This window comes from Erpetoichthys calabaricus, chromosome 3 (genome assembly GCF_900747795.2).
Source record: "Erpetoichthys calabaricus chromosome 3, fErpCal1.3, whole genome shotgun sequence".
Taxonomy (NCBI): Eukaryota; Metazoa; Chordata; class Cladistia; order Polypteriformes; family Polypteridae; genus Erpetoichthys; species Erpetoichthys calabaricus.
The window spans coordinates 287001563-287017633 of NC_041396.2; the positions used below are offsets into that span (position 1 = coordinate 287001563).

The 16071-nt window shown below is 39.9% G+C and overlaps 1 protein-coding gene across 1 annotated transcript in view; it reads left to right on the forward strand.

The window, feature by feature from the left end:
* Positions 1–16071, forward strand: part of LOC114644553 (butyrophilin subfamily 1 member A1-like) — a 51061-nt gene that overhangs the window by 13629 nt on the left and 21361 nt on the right. Inside the window, exons 2-4 of the mRNA XM_028792615.2 lie at positions 2426–2499; positions 6482–6826; positions 15537–15818. Of these exons, the coding sequence (XP_028648448.2) occupies positions 2430–2499; positions 6482–6826; positions 15537–15818 (697 nt within the window). The 5' untranslated portion in view covers positions 2426–2429. The remainder of the gene's footprint in view (positions 1–2425; positions 2500–6481; positions 6827–15536; positions 15819–16071) is intronic.

Consider the following 16071-nt stretch of genomic DNA (forward strand, 5'->3'; position numbering starts at 1 on the left):
TCTTTACTATAAGGAAACATGAAAGATTAAAATTTTCTGAACTGCCTTGAAAGCTTTGCATATTGTAATCTTTTTAGTTAGCCATGCTTGACCTCTCACTAAATCCATAATGGCTAACACAGTATAACACTCTAGTACTACAGAGAATAATAATACTACTGGGTAAAGAAAATCATAACAGGATTTTGGGTATGTTCTTGAGAATAGGGACAGAATATAATGGGGTTTAATGTGCCTGTGGTATTAATTACACGTTATATGCTCCATCACAGTGTACTATTTACCTAAATTTCAGATAACAGGTCAGAATGTTCCTACACTCTTGATTGCTTTTCTCCACTTCTGGACTCCAGAATTAATTCATTTTCATCTCTGTTTAAAATTCAACTTTTGGGTTATGGGATAACACCAGGAGTATTTAAAGACAATCGGATGTCATTCTCAGGGGTGGGGTACCACTTGGTGATTCGAGACGGAGGTTTAATAACGTTCGATAGTCCTTCCTTCCCATTTGAGGTTTCGAGCTACATATTTCATGATGTTTGGTCATCTATCAAGGTTGTAAAATAATGAGTGGCTTCTATCATCATAGGCATCCAGATTTAATACATAAAGAGCTCTGTGGACCGGTGATTTTTACATAGCATGTTTTCATAGTCCAGCACCATGCATTTATAGCTTTGAATGCTCTAAGACACTCGGCAGTCATCAGGCAAATGTCAACTTGTGTCTGTGAAAAGGCAGGTTGTTAATATTCTGAGGGATAAAGAACTGCCTTACAGAGAAATTGCAAAAAAAAAACATAAAAGAAAAACATATTTCTGAGGAGTGTAGCATACACTACCAAAAAGCATATAGAAATTGAGAACTCTGAATGATAAAGGCCAAGTACAACTAAATCTATATATAAAAGCCAAATACCACTGACTCACTCATCACAAAATCTCCCGAACCATGAGGACTTGAAATTTGGAATGTAGGTTACCCTTGGACCATCGTTGCACGCTAAGAAACGGTTTTAAAAATGTTGTGGTCCAAACGCGAAATTTCTTATAGTTTTTTAGACCCATTTGTATCTCTGTCTGGTTTTCACGAGAGAACTACTTAACAGATTTAGATCAGATTTTTTTCTATAATTTGCTTGAATATTCCATTGATTTTGCGACTTTCTCATCACACTAAGTATCATAGTTCGCTTGCGGCACCGATTTATTAGCGCAAATCCAAGAGAAACTCATCGGGCTGCGGGGCCCTCCTCACTCACGCGTCTGTCTCAGGGCGTAACCTTAACTCTGCTTAGTTAGCGAACGAGAGAACTACTTAACGGATTTACTTCTTTTTTTTTTCTATAGACAGAGGCTGCGGGCCGAGGGGAGGGGGAAGAGTGACGTCAGGAGTAGAGAGCTGGGCCAGGTCCTCCTCACTGTCCTGTTTCACTAATAGGCGGGCGAAGCCACAGGGGATGACTAATCAACAAATAAGAGGACAAGTACATAAGGGCCTCTAGCTTGTGTAATGGAAGACTGATTACACCTAACATCAAGTCACAATTTAATAAGACTGAACTTCAGAGACTGTCTGTTTCAAAGGTCCAGAGAAGACTTTGGGAAGCAGTTCTAATGGGTTGTGTGACAGTTTAGAAACCTGTATTAGGGCACCAGAACATGGTTAAGAGACTTGTTTGGGCTAAACAACACAAGATCTGGTCTTCTGTGGCTGTAGACGGATGAATCGAAGTGTGAGATTATTTTCAGTTCTTCACAAACAGTTTACTGTATATCCATCATCAAACTCGTGAGAATGTGACTTAACCTTCGTTATAGGCTAGGGTGGAGCATGCAGGCTCTACATCTGGTGACCTGCACCGAGTGGCTGGAATCCTAACCCAAAGGAGCTACTACAGCATTCCCCATGCCATGACATTTTGTAAGGCTTACTGGGAAACCCTTTGAGCTGCAGCAGGATAATAACCCTTACTCATATGCCTCAACTCTGTCCTAACAATTGAAAGAAGAAGGAAGATAAAAATAATCTGAAAATGCTGACGTGACCTTCATAAGCATGGACCCCATTGAGATGATTTGGGATGAAATAGATAAAAAGGTTAAGGCTAAATGGCCAGCTACTGCTGATTATCCCTGGTACATTTCTTCCAGTAGGTTTGAAGTGAACTTTCAAAACAATACCTTAAGTCTTCTTATTTTTAGATCTACAGCCATGATAAAAGTAATTATTTTAATGAATCTTAGATTTATTATGTCTTTATTTATTTATTTTTCTCTTTGGTGTAATATTTATCCATCATTAACTGATATTTGCTCATTCTTTTTATTTTGTATGTTGTTCTTGCAATGCTTAAACTTGAATATAAGTAGCTCTAAGTGCTCAATCTACAGTCTGTTTATGTGTTTTATTTCTCATACAGAAAGATGAAAAGTCACTCAAAATGGAATGGCTGTCTTATCTTGTTCTTTATAATGGGGGTTTCCTCAAATAAAGGTAAATAAGTACAATAAATAAATATTGTATAAAGCACACATTAACTAAATATACAGTATGTATTTATAATTACACTGGATTTAAAAAGTATTCAGAACCCCTTAACTTTCTGCACTCTTTATCATGTTGTAGATTTAATTTTAAATGGACACATTTGACATCAGCCTACACTCAAAAATCCATAATGACAAAGTGAAGACATGTTTTCAGAAACGTTTTGCAAAAAAAAAAAATTGAAATCTCTCATTCACATACTGTAAGTATGCAGGCCCTTTAATGTGGCACCCAAAATTATTTGCTGTACTTCTCCTTGAGATGTGTCTAGAACTTGACTTGAGTCCACCGGTGGCAAATGGAACTGAGTGGACATCATTTAGAATGGCATATCTGTACCTGAGTATAGAAGGTCCATAACTCACACTGCATATCAGGACAAAAACCAAGCCATAAAGTCCAAAGAACTCTCTGTAGACCTCCACAATCAAATTATGGTGAGGCATACTGTAAATCAGGGCAAGGGGATAATACCATTTTTAAAGCTTTGGGTGTTTCACAGGAGCACAGTGGCCTCAAAAGTTGTGAATTAGTTTGGAACCACCAGTGGTCTTCCTAAAGTTGACCATCAAGCCAAACTGAGTAGCTGGGCAAGAAGGGCCTTGGTCAGGGAGACGACCAAGATCCCAGTGGCCTCTCTGAAAGAGCTTCAGAAGTCCTTTGTTGAGATGGGAGAATCTGTCGGAAGGACAGCCATCTCAGCAGCACTCCATCAATCAGGCATTTATAGTGACTAGATGTAATCCACTCTTGAGTATAATAGAATTTGACAGTTTAAAAGACTGTGACTGCATGACAACACAAGATTCTGTGGTTTAATGAGTTAAAAACTGAATTTGTTTGTCAGAATTCCAAGCACAATGTCTAGTGAACACAAGGCACCGTTCATCACCTATCTATTACCATCAGTAATGGTAAAACATGGTAGTGGTAGCATCATGCTATGGGGACAGCCATCTCAGCAGCAAGGACAGGGAGTCCGATAAGAAGAGACATCCTTGAAGTAAACCTTCGGCAGAGTGCATACAGTATACAGTACCATGATTGTGAAAAAAGAACTTAGACTTGAAAAATATCAAACTTATCCTTTTAAGTCTTGACTGGAGTTGTAGGTCTCCAGACATTCAGGTTGTTCGAATTTTGCATCAGGTGGTGTAACGATTTTCATGTTCTTTCTTGCCAAGTAGTCGTAAAAGGTATAAACGCACTTAACAAGTTCAAGTCCCTTAGCAAAGTGTAATCTAATTCCTGTATAGTATTTTCTAAGCAAAGTATATAGTTTTTAGGGGTATCTATTATATATTCAATATGTTTTAATACTGGCCATTGTGTTGCACTATTGTGGTTTTGAGCTACTGATGCATCACTAATTGAACACGTAGTGGAATGAAACATCTGTCTATCTACAGGATCATATAATTGAGGACATCCATGGAAATTATGGGGAAGTGCATTTAAAATTTGAGCCAAGTAGCACTTAGGCAAAGTGTTGTGGGACTCTACAGCAAACTACCGAAACATGGAGTTAAAGCAGAAACCTTAACCTTTAAGAAAAATCTGGATGAGATATCGGGACAGCTTAGCTATTAGCTAAATAGATGGGCTGGATGGACTAAATGGTGTCTTCTCATTTGTCAAATCTCTTATGTTTCTTATGTTGGATGTTCTCATGTGCTTAGACATTCTTTAGAAAATTTAAAGTAAAGTGTATATCAAGCAAAAAAAATGTCAGTATCATATTTTTACCAGCTTCTTGATAAATCTGTGACTGGAACACTTCAAATTTTACAACAAACTCATAGTGACCAAGCACATAACCTCAGTGTTGTGTCCACCAGTCCCCATACAGTTTAGAAAAGTAACACTGTATATGTTTGTTCTGCAATGAACACAGTGCACCCTTTTAGTTTTAAGGATGACACATTAACTTTTTAAAATAATAATACTTCTTTACATTTATATTGTGCTTTTCTCATTACTCAAAGCACTTTACTTAGTGAAAGGGGAGCCACTTCAAATCCCACTAATGTGCAACATCCACCAGGTTGATGCGATGGCAGCCATTTTGCCCCAGTACATGCATCACATATTAGCTGTTAGGTGGTGAAGGAATGGGAGAGAGAGAGCCAGTTATAGGTGGGGGATAATTAGAAGGCCAGAATGACTCGGCTGGATGTCCAGAGATCTTTTATGACTATGGAAGAGTCAAGACTTTGATTTTACACCTCATCATAAGGATGGCACCATTATTACAGCACAGTGTCCTTGTCACTGCACTGGGGCATTGGGATCCATGTTCATCCTTCCATCCTTCTAATGACAGCAGATACTGGTTCTCCTTCTCTACTTATCCTTCTTGATCTGACAGCTGCTTTTGACATGATAGACCATAACATTCTCCTTCACCGTCTGCAATACACTATTGGACTTTCTGGAAATGTTCATAACTGGTTTACATCGTACTTGACTGGTAGAACTGAGTACGTTGCCTTGGGTAGCACAAAATCCTATACCCACAATGTTACCTGTGGTGTCCCACAGGGCTCTGTTTTGGGCCCTATTCTCATCAACATCTATATGCTTCCCCTTGGAACTGTCATTGGCAGACATGGTTTATCTTTCCATTGTTATGCTGATGACACTCAGCTTTACCTCAGGACTACTCCCACCTCCTCTAATGCTCCTCTGCCAACATCTACTTTGACTACCTGCTTGGAGGAGATAGAGGCATGGATGAGGCTTAACTTTCTTCAGTTGAACAGATCCAAAACAGAAGCCATCTTAGTTGGCACACCACATCATCTTCGTTCTTCTATCATTACCGGTATTACTTTCTCTGGTCAAAACATTCCTCTTTCTATATCTGTCACTGATTTGGGTGTTAAAATGGATTCTCAAGTCACTTTTGACACCCATATTAAATATCTTTATAAATCTTCTTTTTATCATCTCAAGAACATTGCTAAACTCCATCGTATACTTACCCTGGTGGATGCAGAGAGGCTTGTTCATGCCTTTGTCTCCTTCAGGTTGGATTATTGTAATGCGCTTTTTATCGGGATTCCTGGTAAGAGTATCCAGAGACTCCAGTATATTCAGAACTGTGCTGCCAGAATTCTGATGAGGGTACAAAAGTATGACCACATCACTCCTATTTTGAAAACCCTTCATTGGCTCCCTGTTTCACTTAGAATAGAGTATAAGGTTTCCCTCCTTACTCATCAATGTATTTATGGGCATGCCCCCCATTATTTACAGGAACTCCTTACCCGTCATACTTCTTCACGTACCCTCGGCTCTATACACATTAACACTCTTCAAGTTCCCAGAACTAAGCTCAGCAGCATGGGTGACAGGGCCTTTTCTTGGAAAAAGGACGCCCTCCCGGAGTTACCTGAGAGCCCCACAGTCGATTGATGTTTTTAAACGAGATTTAAAAACTTATCTTTTTAGAAAGATATTTTATTATTGAAGTATTTTATAGGTCTTTTTTATTTCTTTATTTTACTCTGTAGCACTTTGAGATTGTTTATATAAAGTGCAGTATAAATAAAATTTCTTATTATTATTATGTTCAGACCACAGTTTAAGAGCCCCCTGCTGACTTGCCAGCATCTCTTCAAGCAGCAACCCAAGCTTTTTCTTGTTGGTCTCCCATCCAAGTACTTGCCAGGCTTATAAATGCTTAGCTTCAGGTGGATTGCCTGTTCTGAAGAGCATGTGGTATGGTTGCTGTCATGAGTTATTGCAATATCATATTGTATTGTATTTTCTTCTGAAGTATTGTATTAATTCCAGTGTATTTATAATACAGAACTCCCTTGGAAAGAGTTCAATTTACTGCCACAAGAGTGTTTACTGAATTTTTTTGTTCTATTATATTCACTTTAGGAGCTTAATGTCACATTCTTGTGCTTTGGTTTTCCAGATAGTTTATTCTCAAACTCAAATGATATACTAGTGGCTGCACCGGGCGAGATGGTCACCTTGCCATGCCTAATCCTGTCCAAGACCTCTGCCAGAGACATGGAGGTGAGGTGGTACATCAAGGAGTTTGATAATCTGGTTCATTTGTATCACAATCAACAAGATGATGTGGAAAACCAGAGGCCGGATTACAAGGGCCGCACTAGCCTCTCTAAAATTGGACTGGAGCATGGAGACCTTTCCTTGATGCTGAGAGGCCTCCGTCCGGCAGACAGTGGAAATTACTCTTGCTTCGCTTCCAGTGAATCCTGGTATGATGAAGTCAAAGTTGCCCTTATTGTTGGAGGTGAGTGCAAAATATGGGCTTTAAAGGAGGTCCTGAGAGGAGGAGCCCACTTTACATCCCCTAAAGGACTGATATGCCTGATTAGACATTTTATGCTTAAGGATAACATAACACATTACAGCATAGCATAGTATACAAGCAAAGTGTAAAATAACACACGGTATATAATTGGCATAGGGCAGCATGGTGGTACAGTGGTAGTACTACTGCCTCACAGTAAGGAGACCATGTTTGCATCCCAGGTGAATTTCTCTCCATGTCTGTGTGGGTTTCCTCCAGGTACTCCAGTTTCCACCCATAGTCCAAAGACATGCAGGTTAGGTGAGCTAGTGTGTGTTTGGTGTATGCGTGCGTTCGCCATGTGATGAACTACCACCCTGTCTTGGGTTTGTTCTTGCCTTAAGTCCTCTGCTAGCTGGGTTAGGCTCCAAACTGCCCGCAACCCTGTGATCCTGGTCTCGGTTAAGTGGCATGGAAAATGACATGATGATATGTAGCATAGCATGTCCTCGCTACATCTACAACAGGGCTGAGTTACCAGCTGGGATTTTTGTGCTGCATAATAACATATGATAATATACTGTATATGTATTGATGACTCATCAAAATAAAATTTCACATTCACTTTGGCAATTTCAATAATTAGACAATTTGGTAAAAATGGTTTGATTTGCAGGATATTATTCCATACAAGGAGTACATTACAAATAAATTCTGATGAATAAATAAATTCACTATTTAACCAAGAATATGACAAACCAAAGGGTCACCATATATATGAGACGAACAATAAATCACAAAAGTACATTTAGTACGTTCCCCAGGCTCAACAAGCCAAACAAAGCAATGTCCATGGGACTTGAGTCCCAAGGGTCCTGTAGACCTTCCCTTTCACTCTTGCTGATACCCGTCTGTCACAAATCACTCCTGACACTCTTCTCCACCCATTCCACCCTGCCTCTTTTTCACCTCTCTTCCACAATCTCTGTTACTCTGTACTGTTGATCCCAAGTATTTAAACTCATCCACCTTCACCAAGTCTACTCCTTGCATCCTCCCCATTCCACTGACCTCCCTCTCATTTACACACATGTATTCTGTCTTGTTCCTACAGTCCACGGGGATTCCTATCTAATCTCGTCTGTCAACCTGTCCATCACCATTGCAAATAAAGGGCTCAGAGCCAATCCCTGATGTAATCCCACCTCCACCTTGAATATATCCGTCACTCCTACTGCAGACCTCACCACTGTCACACTTCCCTCGTACATATCCTGTACAACTCTTACGTACTTCTCTGCCACTCCCGACTTCTTCATAAGTAAGTAACTACTATTAGAAATTTAATTTGATGCGTATTGTTTTGTGACAGTATCAAAGACAAAGGCTATGGATTAATTACACTGGTGATACCTAAATCTTTAACCTGAGATTATTGTAGGTAATTTGGTGTGGATCAACCTGCAGGATTGGTAAAGATGCAATATTACAATTAGAGTTTTTGTTAAAAAATCGGTTGAATTCAGAACCAGAATGGTTTGGAAAAAAAAGGTGATAATATATTACTTTTAAGTTTAGGGCTAACTCCCCAGAAATGGTTAAGATAGGGGACGGGATGGGTGAGGCTATAGAGCGAGGCACCAGATAGATGGTTGTATGGACAATCAACTAGTTTATACAGAATGGTCAATTTCAGATCCCATACTGGAAGAGGTTTTAAGAAATAGATGATTAGGGTTAGGGGTTGGGTTAGTGCTGAAAGCACAACAATGTAATGATAATAGCACAATTTAGAATAGAATGTAAATAAATTTTATAATGTACTGGAAAAAAGGAGGAAAGTTGTTCGTACAATGTAAATACCAAGATAGATGGCCAAGTGTATCTAGAAGGAAAGAGTAATAGGGATTACCAAAATACAGACTGGAGAACATCCAACGTCAAACCTGATGAATAGAACTGATGGCCAGAAGTAGCAAACAGCAGGTTACAGAAGTGGATGTATTTATAGAAAGAAACTCATTTAATTTACTGTAGCTTGTTCATGTCCGAACCATTACATGAATCAAGAATATACTTTCAAAAAGGCTTCATGACATAGTAACTGATTGAAAAATCCCCTCCCCTAGGTTGCAGGTGGACATTGCCCAATACAGAATATTTCAAATCAGTGAGAACATGTTCAACCTCCATGGAATGTCTACAAACTCTGTTTGATGTTGCAGTTTCTTATATTCATATTATGGTCTGTAATTTGTGTTGTAACCTTGCAGAACATCTTGTATATATGAACTAGAGGATAAGAGCAAAGTAATAAACAAATCACCCCAAATGAATTACATACACCCAGATCTGTGATGCAAGGTGATAGTGCATTTAGGAGTAGCAATTAAGTTGCCTCTAAATACATTGGTACAAGTACAAATCTAGATGGGAATTGTGAATTTTTAAGAAATTGGTAGTTTTTCTTTTGTGGGCAATTGAGTGTGGTGCGAGAGAGAACTGACTACAATGTCACAAAAATTATGGTTACATTCGAATGAGTACAGTGGCAGACCAAGTACATGCCAATGTCTCAAGGATCCTACTTTATTTTCTTCACATTTCTTACTTGATTGGTTTTCTGGCCATTTAACTTGTAAGAAAAGTTAAGTAAGACAATTAAAAATAAAGAAAACTTCTGACTTGGCAGACACAATCCCTGTGAGGCATTATGCAGACATATTCGCTGTTGGTATAAAGGAGCCCTTGTTGCGTTTCTTCACATACTTCTGCTGAATAACTCTTCAGCTGACAGTCCTCACTGTTACTGTGTCACAAACAGGATGGGCAGCATTTTTAATATCGGCACTCAGTTTTGTTTTAATTCTCTCCTTTGCTACAACCTCCAGGGGGTCCAGAATGCGTCCCATAACTGATCTTGCCCTTTTGTTTAGCTTGTTGATTCAGTGAGCCTCTCTTGAAGTAATGTTATGGCCAGCATAACCATAGTGTAGAAAATCACACTGGCATCACATACAGTGGAACCTCGGTTTGCGAGCATAATTCGTTCCGGAAACGTGCTCGTAGTGCAAAGCACTCGTATATCAAAGTGAATTTTCCCATAAGAAATAATGGAAACTCAGATGATTTGTTCCACAACCCAAAACTATTCATATAAAAATGATTAATACAAAATATAAAGAAAATATACATAAAACAAATTAACCTGCACTTTACCTTTGAAAAGAATCATGGCTGGTGTGAGTGAGTTTCTAAACTCTTGTGGAATTCCACCCAATGGGACGACACGCGGAAGAGCGTCGCAAAGCAATCGCAGTCTCCCAGCGCTGTAGCAGTTCGTTGTAAAAGCAAATCTGAAAAGATCGCAGACAAGCTATAAGCGCCTGCCGTCGATGGGTGATATAAGGAACAAGGAGCATTATAAATGCGCACGGCACTGCCTGACTGCTGTGTCTGTTTCAAGCTGAATAAAGCTGGTGTTGACTCAGCTTTGTGTCTTAGTTGCAAGACGGGGACTCGCACGTCACAGCACACATGCGCGCACGAGCACACACACACACACACACACGAGCGCGCGCGTGCACACACAGTCACAATGTTAATGCTGTTGTAAACAGTATACGCTCATAGGGATGTTTACCATGAATGAGGCACGCCGACTCAGACAGAGAATAGCAGACGATTGCCCACAATCCCGCAGCTAGAGAAAGAAGAACCATCAGCTCAGTTGTGATCACATGACGCTCAGCAGACAAAGAGTATACATAGTATACACACTACTCGTACTGCAAGACCTCGCTCGTTTATCAAGTCAAAATTTATTAAAAATTTTTGCTCGTCTTGCAAAACACTCGTAAACCAAGTTACTCGCAAACCGAGGTTCCACTGTAGTTATAGAAGAGGTGAAGGATGTTTTATGCCACATTAAAGGAATACAGTCTCCTAAGGATGAAGACCCAGCTCTGCCCTTGCTTATATAGTTCCTCTGTGTTCTGAGACCAGTCCAACCTATCATTAATGTAGACCCCCAAGTACTTTAAGGAGTGCTCCACCTCCACATCCACTCCTTGAATAGTGACCGGACATAGAGGCTCTTTGGTTTGGCAAAAGACAATAACCAGTTCCTTGGTTTTTCTGTTGTTAAGATGCAGATAATTCTCTTTGCACCAAGAAACAAACTTCTCTCCCGACTTATCTCCTCTGTCTCATCCCCTTTATTAATACAGCCCATAAGTTTAGAAGCATCTCAGAATTTCTGCAAGTGACATGACCTGGTGTTAAATTTATAGTCTGAGGTGCCCAGCACACCACAGCATTGAAAACCACACTTGCATCACAGAGATGTAGAAGATATGAAGGATGTCTTATGCTACATTAAAGGAATGTGGTCTCCTGAGGAAGTAGAGCCAGCTCTGCCCTTTCTTATATAGTTCCTCTGTGTTCTGAGACTAATCCCATCTGTCATTAATGTGGATGCCCCAAATATCTGTGGACCATTTCTACATCCACTCCCCGAATAGTGATTGGACATAGAGGCTCTTTGGTGTGGCAAAAGTCTATACCATGTCACAGACATTATGGTTATGTGTGAATGAGAACAGAGGGGTTTAGACAAAGTACATGGCAGTGTCTCAAGGATCCTACTTTATTTTCCTTAACATTTCTCATTGATCAATTTTATACAGTTTATGGTTTTCTCACCATTAGACTTGCATAACATTAACTAAAGTACACTTGATTTAGGAAATTAAATAATAAAATATATTCATAAAGACAAGGAATATAGAAACATAATCATTGATTTTTATATCGACTTAAAAATGAGGCATAAAACCTACAAGACATACATATACCATTTAAAGGTGTTCTCAAGTTTCTTAATTTTTAAAACTTTTCATGATGTTACAGTCATCTCCTCCTCTGCTCTAATGCACAATCTTGGGCGAGAATGGGCTAAAAATTGTCTCCAAATTACTAAAAAAGCTTGTAAACAGTAGAAGTTTACTTGACAGAGTTATTCATAACCTTCTTAAATGGTAACAATTGTAACCAGTAAATGGCACCACCAAGCCTCAAACCCAAGACCCAATAATGCCCAACACAGTTACAGGTTCAAATGATTGATTTTTAATCCGTCAAGCACGTTATGTAATGAAGCCAATAATCATACAAAACAATGAACACTTTCTTCTCCTTCTGCATCCAGTTCAGTTTTTCCTGCTGCCTTTCAAATCTGACTCCCCACATATCCTCGACGAAGGGGTCCTGTTGTCCATTTGGGTCCCAGTCTCCCTCACAGAACAAGGGCCAGCCATCATCTTAAAAGTTCTCATTCTCCTCTGGTTATTACCAGTTTGCTGGCCATCTGAATGTTCCCCACAAATCTCGATACAATAAAAAATTTTATTTTTTCAAATATACTACCTAACAAAAAAGGTTTTGTTAATAAACACAATCACAAGGCAGCTTTAAAAGCCTGGATCTGTAAAAATTAGTTTACATTTTTGTAAAATGATGCACTGGCAGGACAAAAATGGAGAACTTCCAAAACAAATCAATTCAAATTTGATTTGCCACATACAAATTATACATATAGCACAGCATGTAGTGAAATGCTTAGCTGCTCAGCTCTAATGACCGTGAATTTAAGAAGTATAATAAAATGACAATAACAATAAAACATGACTATATACATATCAAAAATCATTCATCGAATTGTAAATATATGATAGTAATAAATAATAACTAAATAAATAACTGAATAACTTAATGTAAGGGAGTTAACAACAGGGCATCATGTAGCTTCCCAGCAAACATGCACATAGTGCCCCCCTGTAGGCAGAACATAGGCAGTGTGGGCTTGGGAATGTTGGCAGTATGACTGGTAAAGGGAGAGAGTTAGTTGATGTAATGGAGTGAAGCAAGGTTAATAGATTGTGCGTGCAGAGTTGTACAGGATATGTACGAGGGAAGTGTGACAGTGGTGAGGTCTGCGGTAAGAGTGATGGATGCATTCAACATGGAGGTGGGATTAAATCAGGGAACTGCTCGGAGTCCTTTCTTATTATCAATAGTGATGGACAGGTTGACAAACAAGATTAGACAGGAGTTCCAACGGACTATGATGTTTGCGGATGACATTGTGATCTGCAGCAGGAGTAGGGAGCAGGTTGAGGAGACCCTGGAGAGGTGGAGATATGCTCTAGAGAGGAGAGGAATGGAGGTCAGTAGGAACAAGACAGAATACATGTGTGTAAATGAGAGGGAGGTCAGTGGAATGGTGAGGATGCAAGGAGTAGAGTTGGTGAAGGTGGATGAGTTTAAATACTTGGGATCAACAGTACAGAGTAATGGGGATTGTGGAAGAGAGGTGAAAAAGAGAGTGCAGGCAGGGTGGAATGGGTGGAGAAGAGTGTTAGGAGTAATTTGTGTCAGACGGTTATCAGCAAGAGTGAAAGGGAAGGTCTACAGGACGGTAGTAAGACCAGCTATGTTATATGAGCTGGAGATGGTGGCACTGACCAAAAAACAGGAGACAGAGCTGGAGGTGGCAGAGTTAAAGATGTTTAGATTTGCATTGGGTGTGACAATGATGGACAGGATTAGAAATGAGGACATTAGAGAGTCGGCTCGGGTTGGGCGGTTGGGAGACAAAGTCAGAGAGGCGAGATTGCGTTGGTTTGGACATGTGCAGAGGAGAGATGCTGGCTATATTGGAAGAATATTTGGATGTTAAGGAAGGCCTAAGAGAAGGTTTATGGATGTGGAGAGGGAGGACATGCAGGTGGTGGGCATAATGGAGCAAAATGCAGAGGACAGGAAGATATGTGGCGACCCCTGACGGGAGCAGCTGAAAGAAGAAGAACAAGACTGGCCCAATGTGGGACGCTGCTGCAAAGTTCCCCTAGTGGCCCAAAATAAGTTAATGGCATCCTGTACAAGTTCAGTAAGTCCCCCAATGGTCCAGTGATGGTTTGTAACGTTGACCAATGTACTAGTAGTCACTACTCCACAGTTTCTGTTGTTTTAATACTGCAGAGTAAGTAACACAGTGAAATTGTATGTTTGGTGGATTTTAGATTTTGTTTTCAGAAGTGCAAATAACAATGTGAACACACACACACACACAAAAAAAATAACCCAGACTAGTACCAATAAATGCAAAGACATTTTGTAAGAATAAATAGTTCAAAGCCAAATGAGTATTGTTTTTTATTCATTTTCATATTAATTAATACATTATAAATCCTTATACTTACACATCATTTAACTGATAAAAAAAAACTACCGGTAACTGGAACACTAAAAAAGTTTCAAGGAAAGGACCTGTAAGGGGTGGCAGCTGCTTCCTCAAACTAAGGAGACTGGAATTCATGTCCCATGTCCTCCCTGCATTAGAACAGAAAAGTCTAAATGAGAACAGGCCATTCAGCCCAACAAAGCTCACCAGTCCTGTCCACTTAATTCTTCCATAATAACATAAAATCTAGTTTTGAACGTCCCTAAAATCCTACTGTCAACCACATAACTTGGTCACTTTTTCCACGTGTCTATGATTCTCTGTATGAAGAAAAACTTCCTAATATTTGTGCGAAATTTACGCTTTACAGGTTTTTAACTGTGTCCCTTTGTTCTTGATGAACTCATTTTAAAGTCACAGTTTTGATCCACTGGACTAATTCCCTTCATAATTTTAAACACTTCAATCAGGTCTCCTCTTAATCTTCTTTTGCTTAAACTGTAAAGGCTCAGCTCTTTTAATCTTTCCTCATAACTCATCTCCTGCAGCCCTGGAGTCCGCCTAGTCGCTCTTCTCTGGATCTTCTCCAGCGCTGCTATGTCCTTTTTGTAGGGTAGAGACGAAATCTTTACACAGTACCTCAGATGAGGCCTCACCAGTGTGTTCATGCTGGTTTCCTCAGGGTGCTGTGGTTTCCTCCCACAGTCCAAAATCATGCAGAGTTAGATGCAGTGGTGATGCTAAATTGGCACCTATGCTGTGTGTGTAAATGTGTTCACCCTGTGATGGACTGGTGTCCTGTCTAAGAGAGGTTCCTGCCTGTGACAATTGCTTGCTGGGATAGGTTCCAGGTGCCTCCACAATCCTGAATAAGCGTGTATAGAAAGTGGATGGATGGACCAGTATGGTATGGATGTTCTTCAGTTTCACTATCAAATTTGGTTTCCCTGCCTGTTTGTCCACACTGGGCCAGTGTTTTGAGGCCAGTGTAGCTCAATGTGCAAATCCCAATTGGGCAATTGTTAGCTGCCCCTATAGGGTACATATGGTTGTCCACCTACGGCCTACACTGGCCCTATGTCAGTATGTTTGCTGGGTCTAGACACTCTTCTCATTTAAGATGTATATAGACTGTGGAAAAATCTCCAAACCATGTGGAGACATGTATGATTGTTATTATTATTATTATTATTATTAGTAGTAGTAGTAGTAGTAGTAGCAGTAGTAATACCAGTAGATTTAATATTATGCATCAATACATTCTTCCAGTCAATATGCTGTATTACATTATTGTCATTGAATTGTTATTGTAATTATTGCTATTCTATACACTATAAATAAGGCCAGGCTTCTTAGAATATGCTTAGAGAAAGATTTTTGAAACAGACCTCCCGTCATGCTCTGATTTTTCACCAGTCTGAGCCTCGAATACATTCAATCCACAGTTTCTGTTTAATTTTTGAACAGCCACAGGAACACCTCCCCGGACCTCCCTGGACTCTGCTAATGGGGGAGCTGCCGTGCTGACTTGCACATCAGAGAGATGGTACCCAAAGCCTGAAGTCGAGTGGAGAGACCAGCATGGTCATGATGTGGGAACCAAGGCAGCAGTAGAGATGCTTCAGGATAGTCAAGGGTTCCTGAGCATCAGAAGCAGTATTGTAATCCAGGAGGAGCCCAACACTTTCTCTTGCCTGGTTAGAAATCACTTCCCAAAAACTGACACCCAGTCGCTCCTTCATGTGTCACGTGAGTATCCACACTTTCTCAGGTCTTTGCTTGTCTACATTTCTTTTCCAGCTTGCTGTTTGTATAATCTACTAGGACAGTAGGTGAACTTTCTGGCGGTTTGCCTTAGCAACATAAATTGTTTTAGAAGTGGCTATCTTGTTTATTTTAGTGGGTGCTGCAGTGAAGCCATAAAGCTACCAAAAGACAAATATTAGGAGTATTGTAAATCCTGCAATGCACCCCACCTGCTGGGTTAACTTCCATATCATGA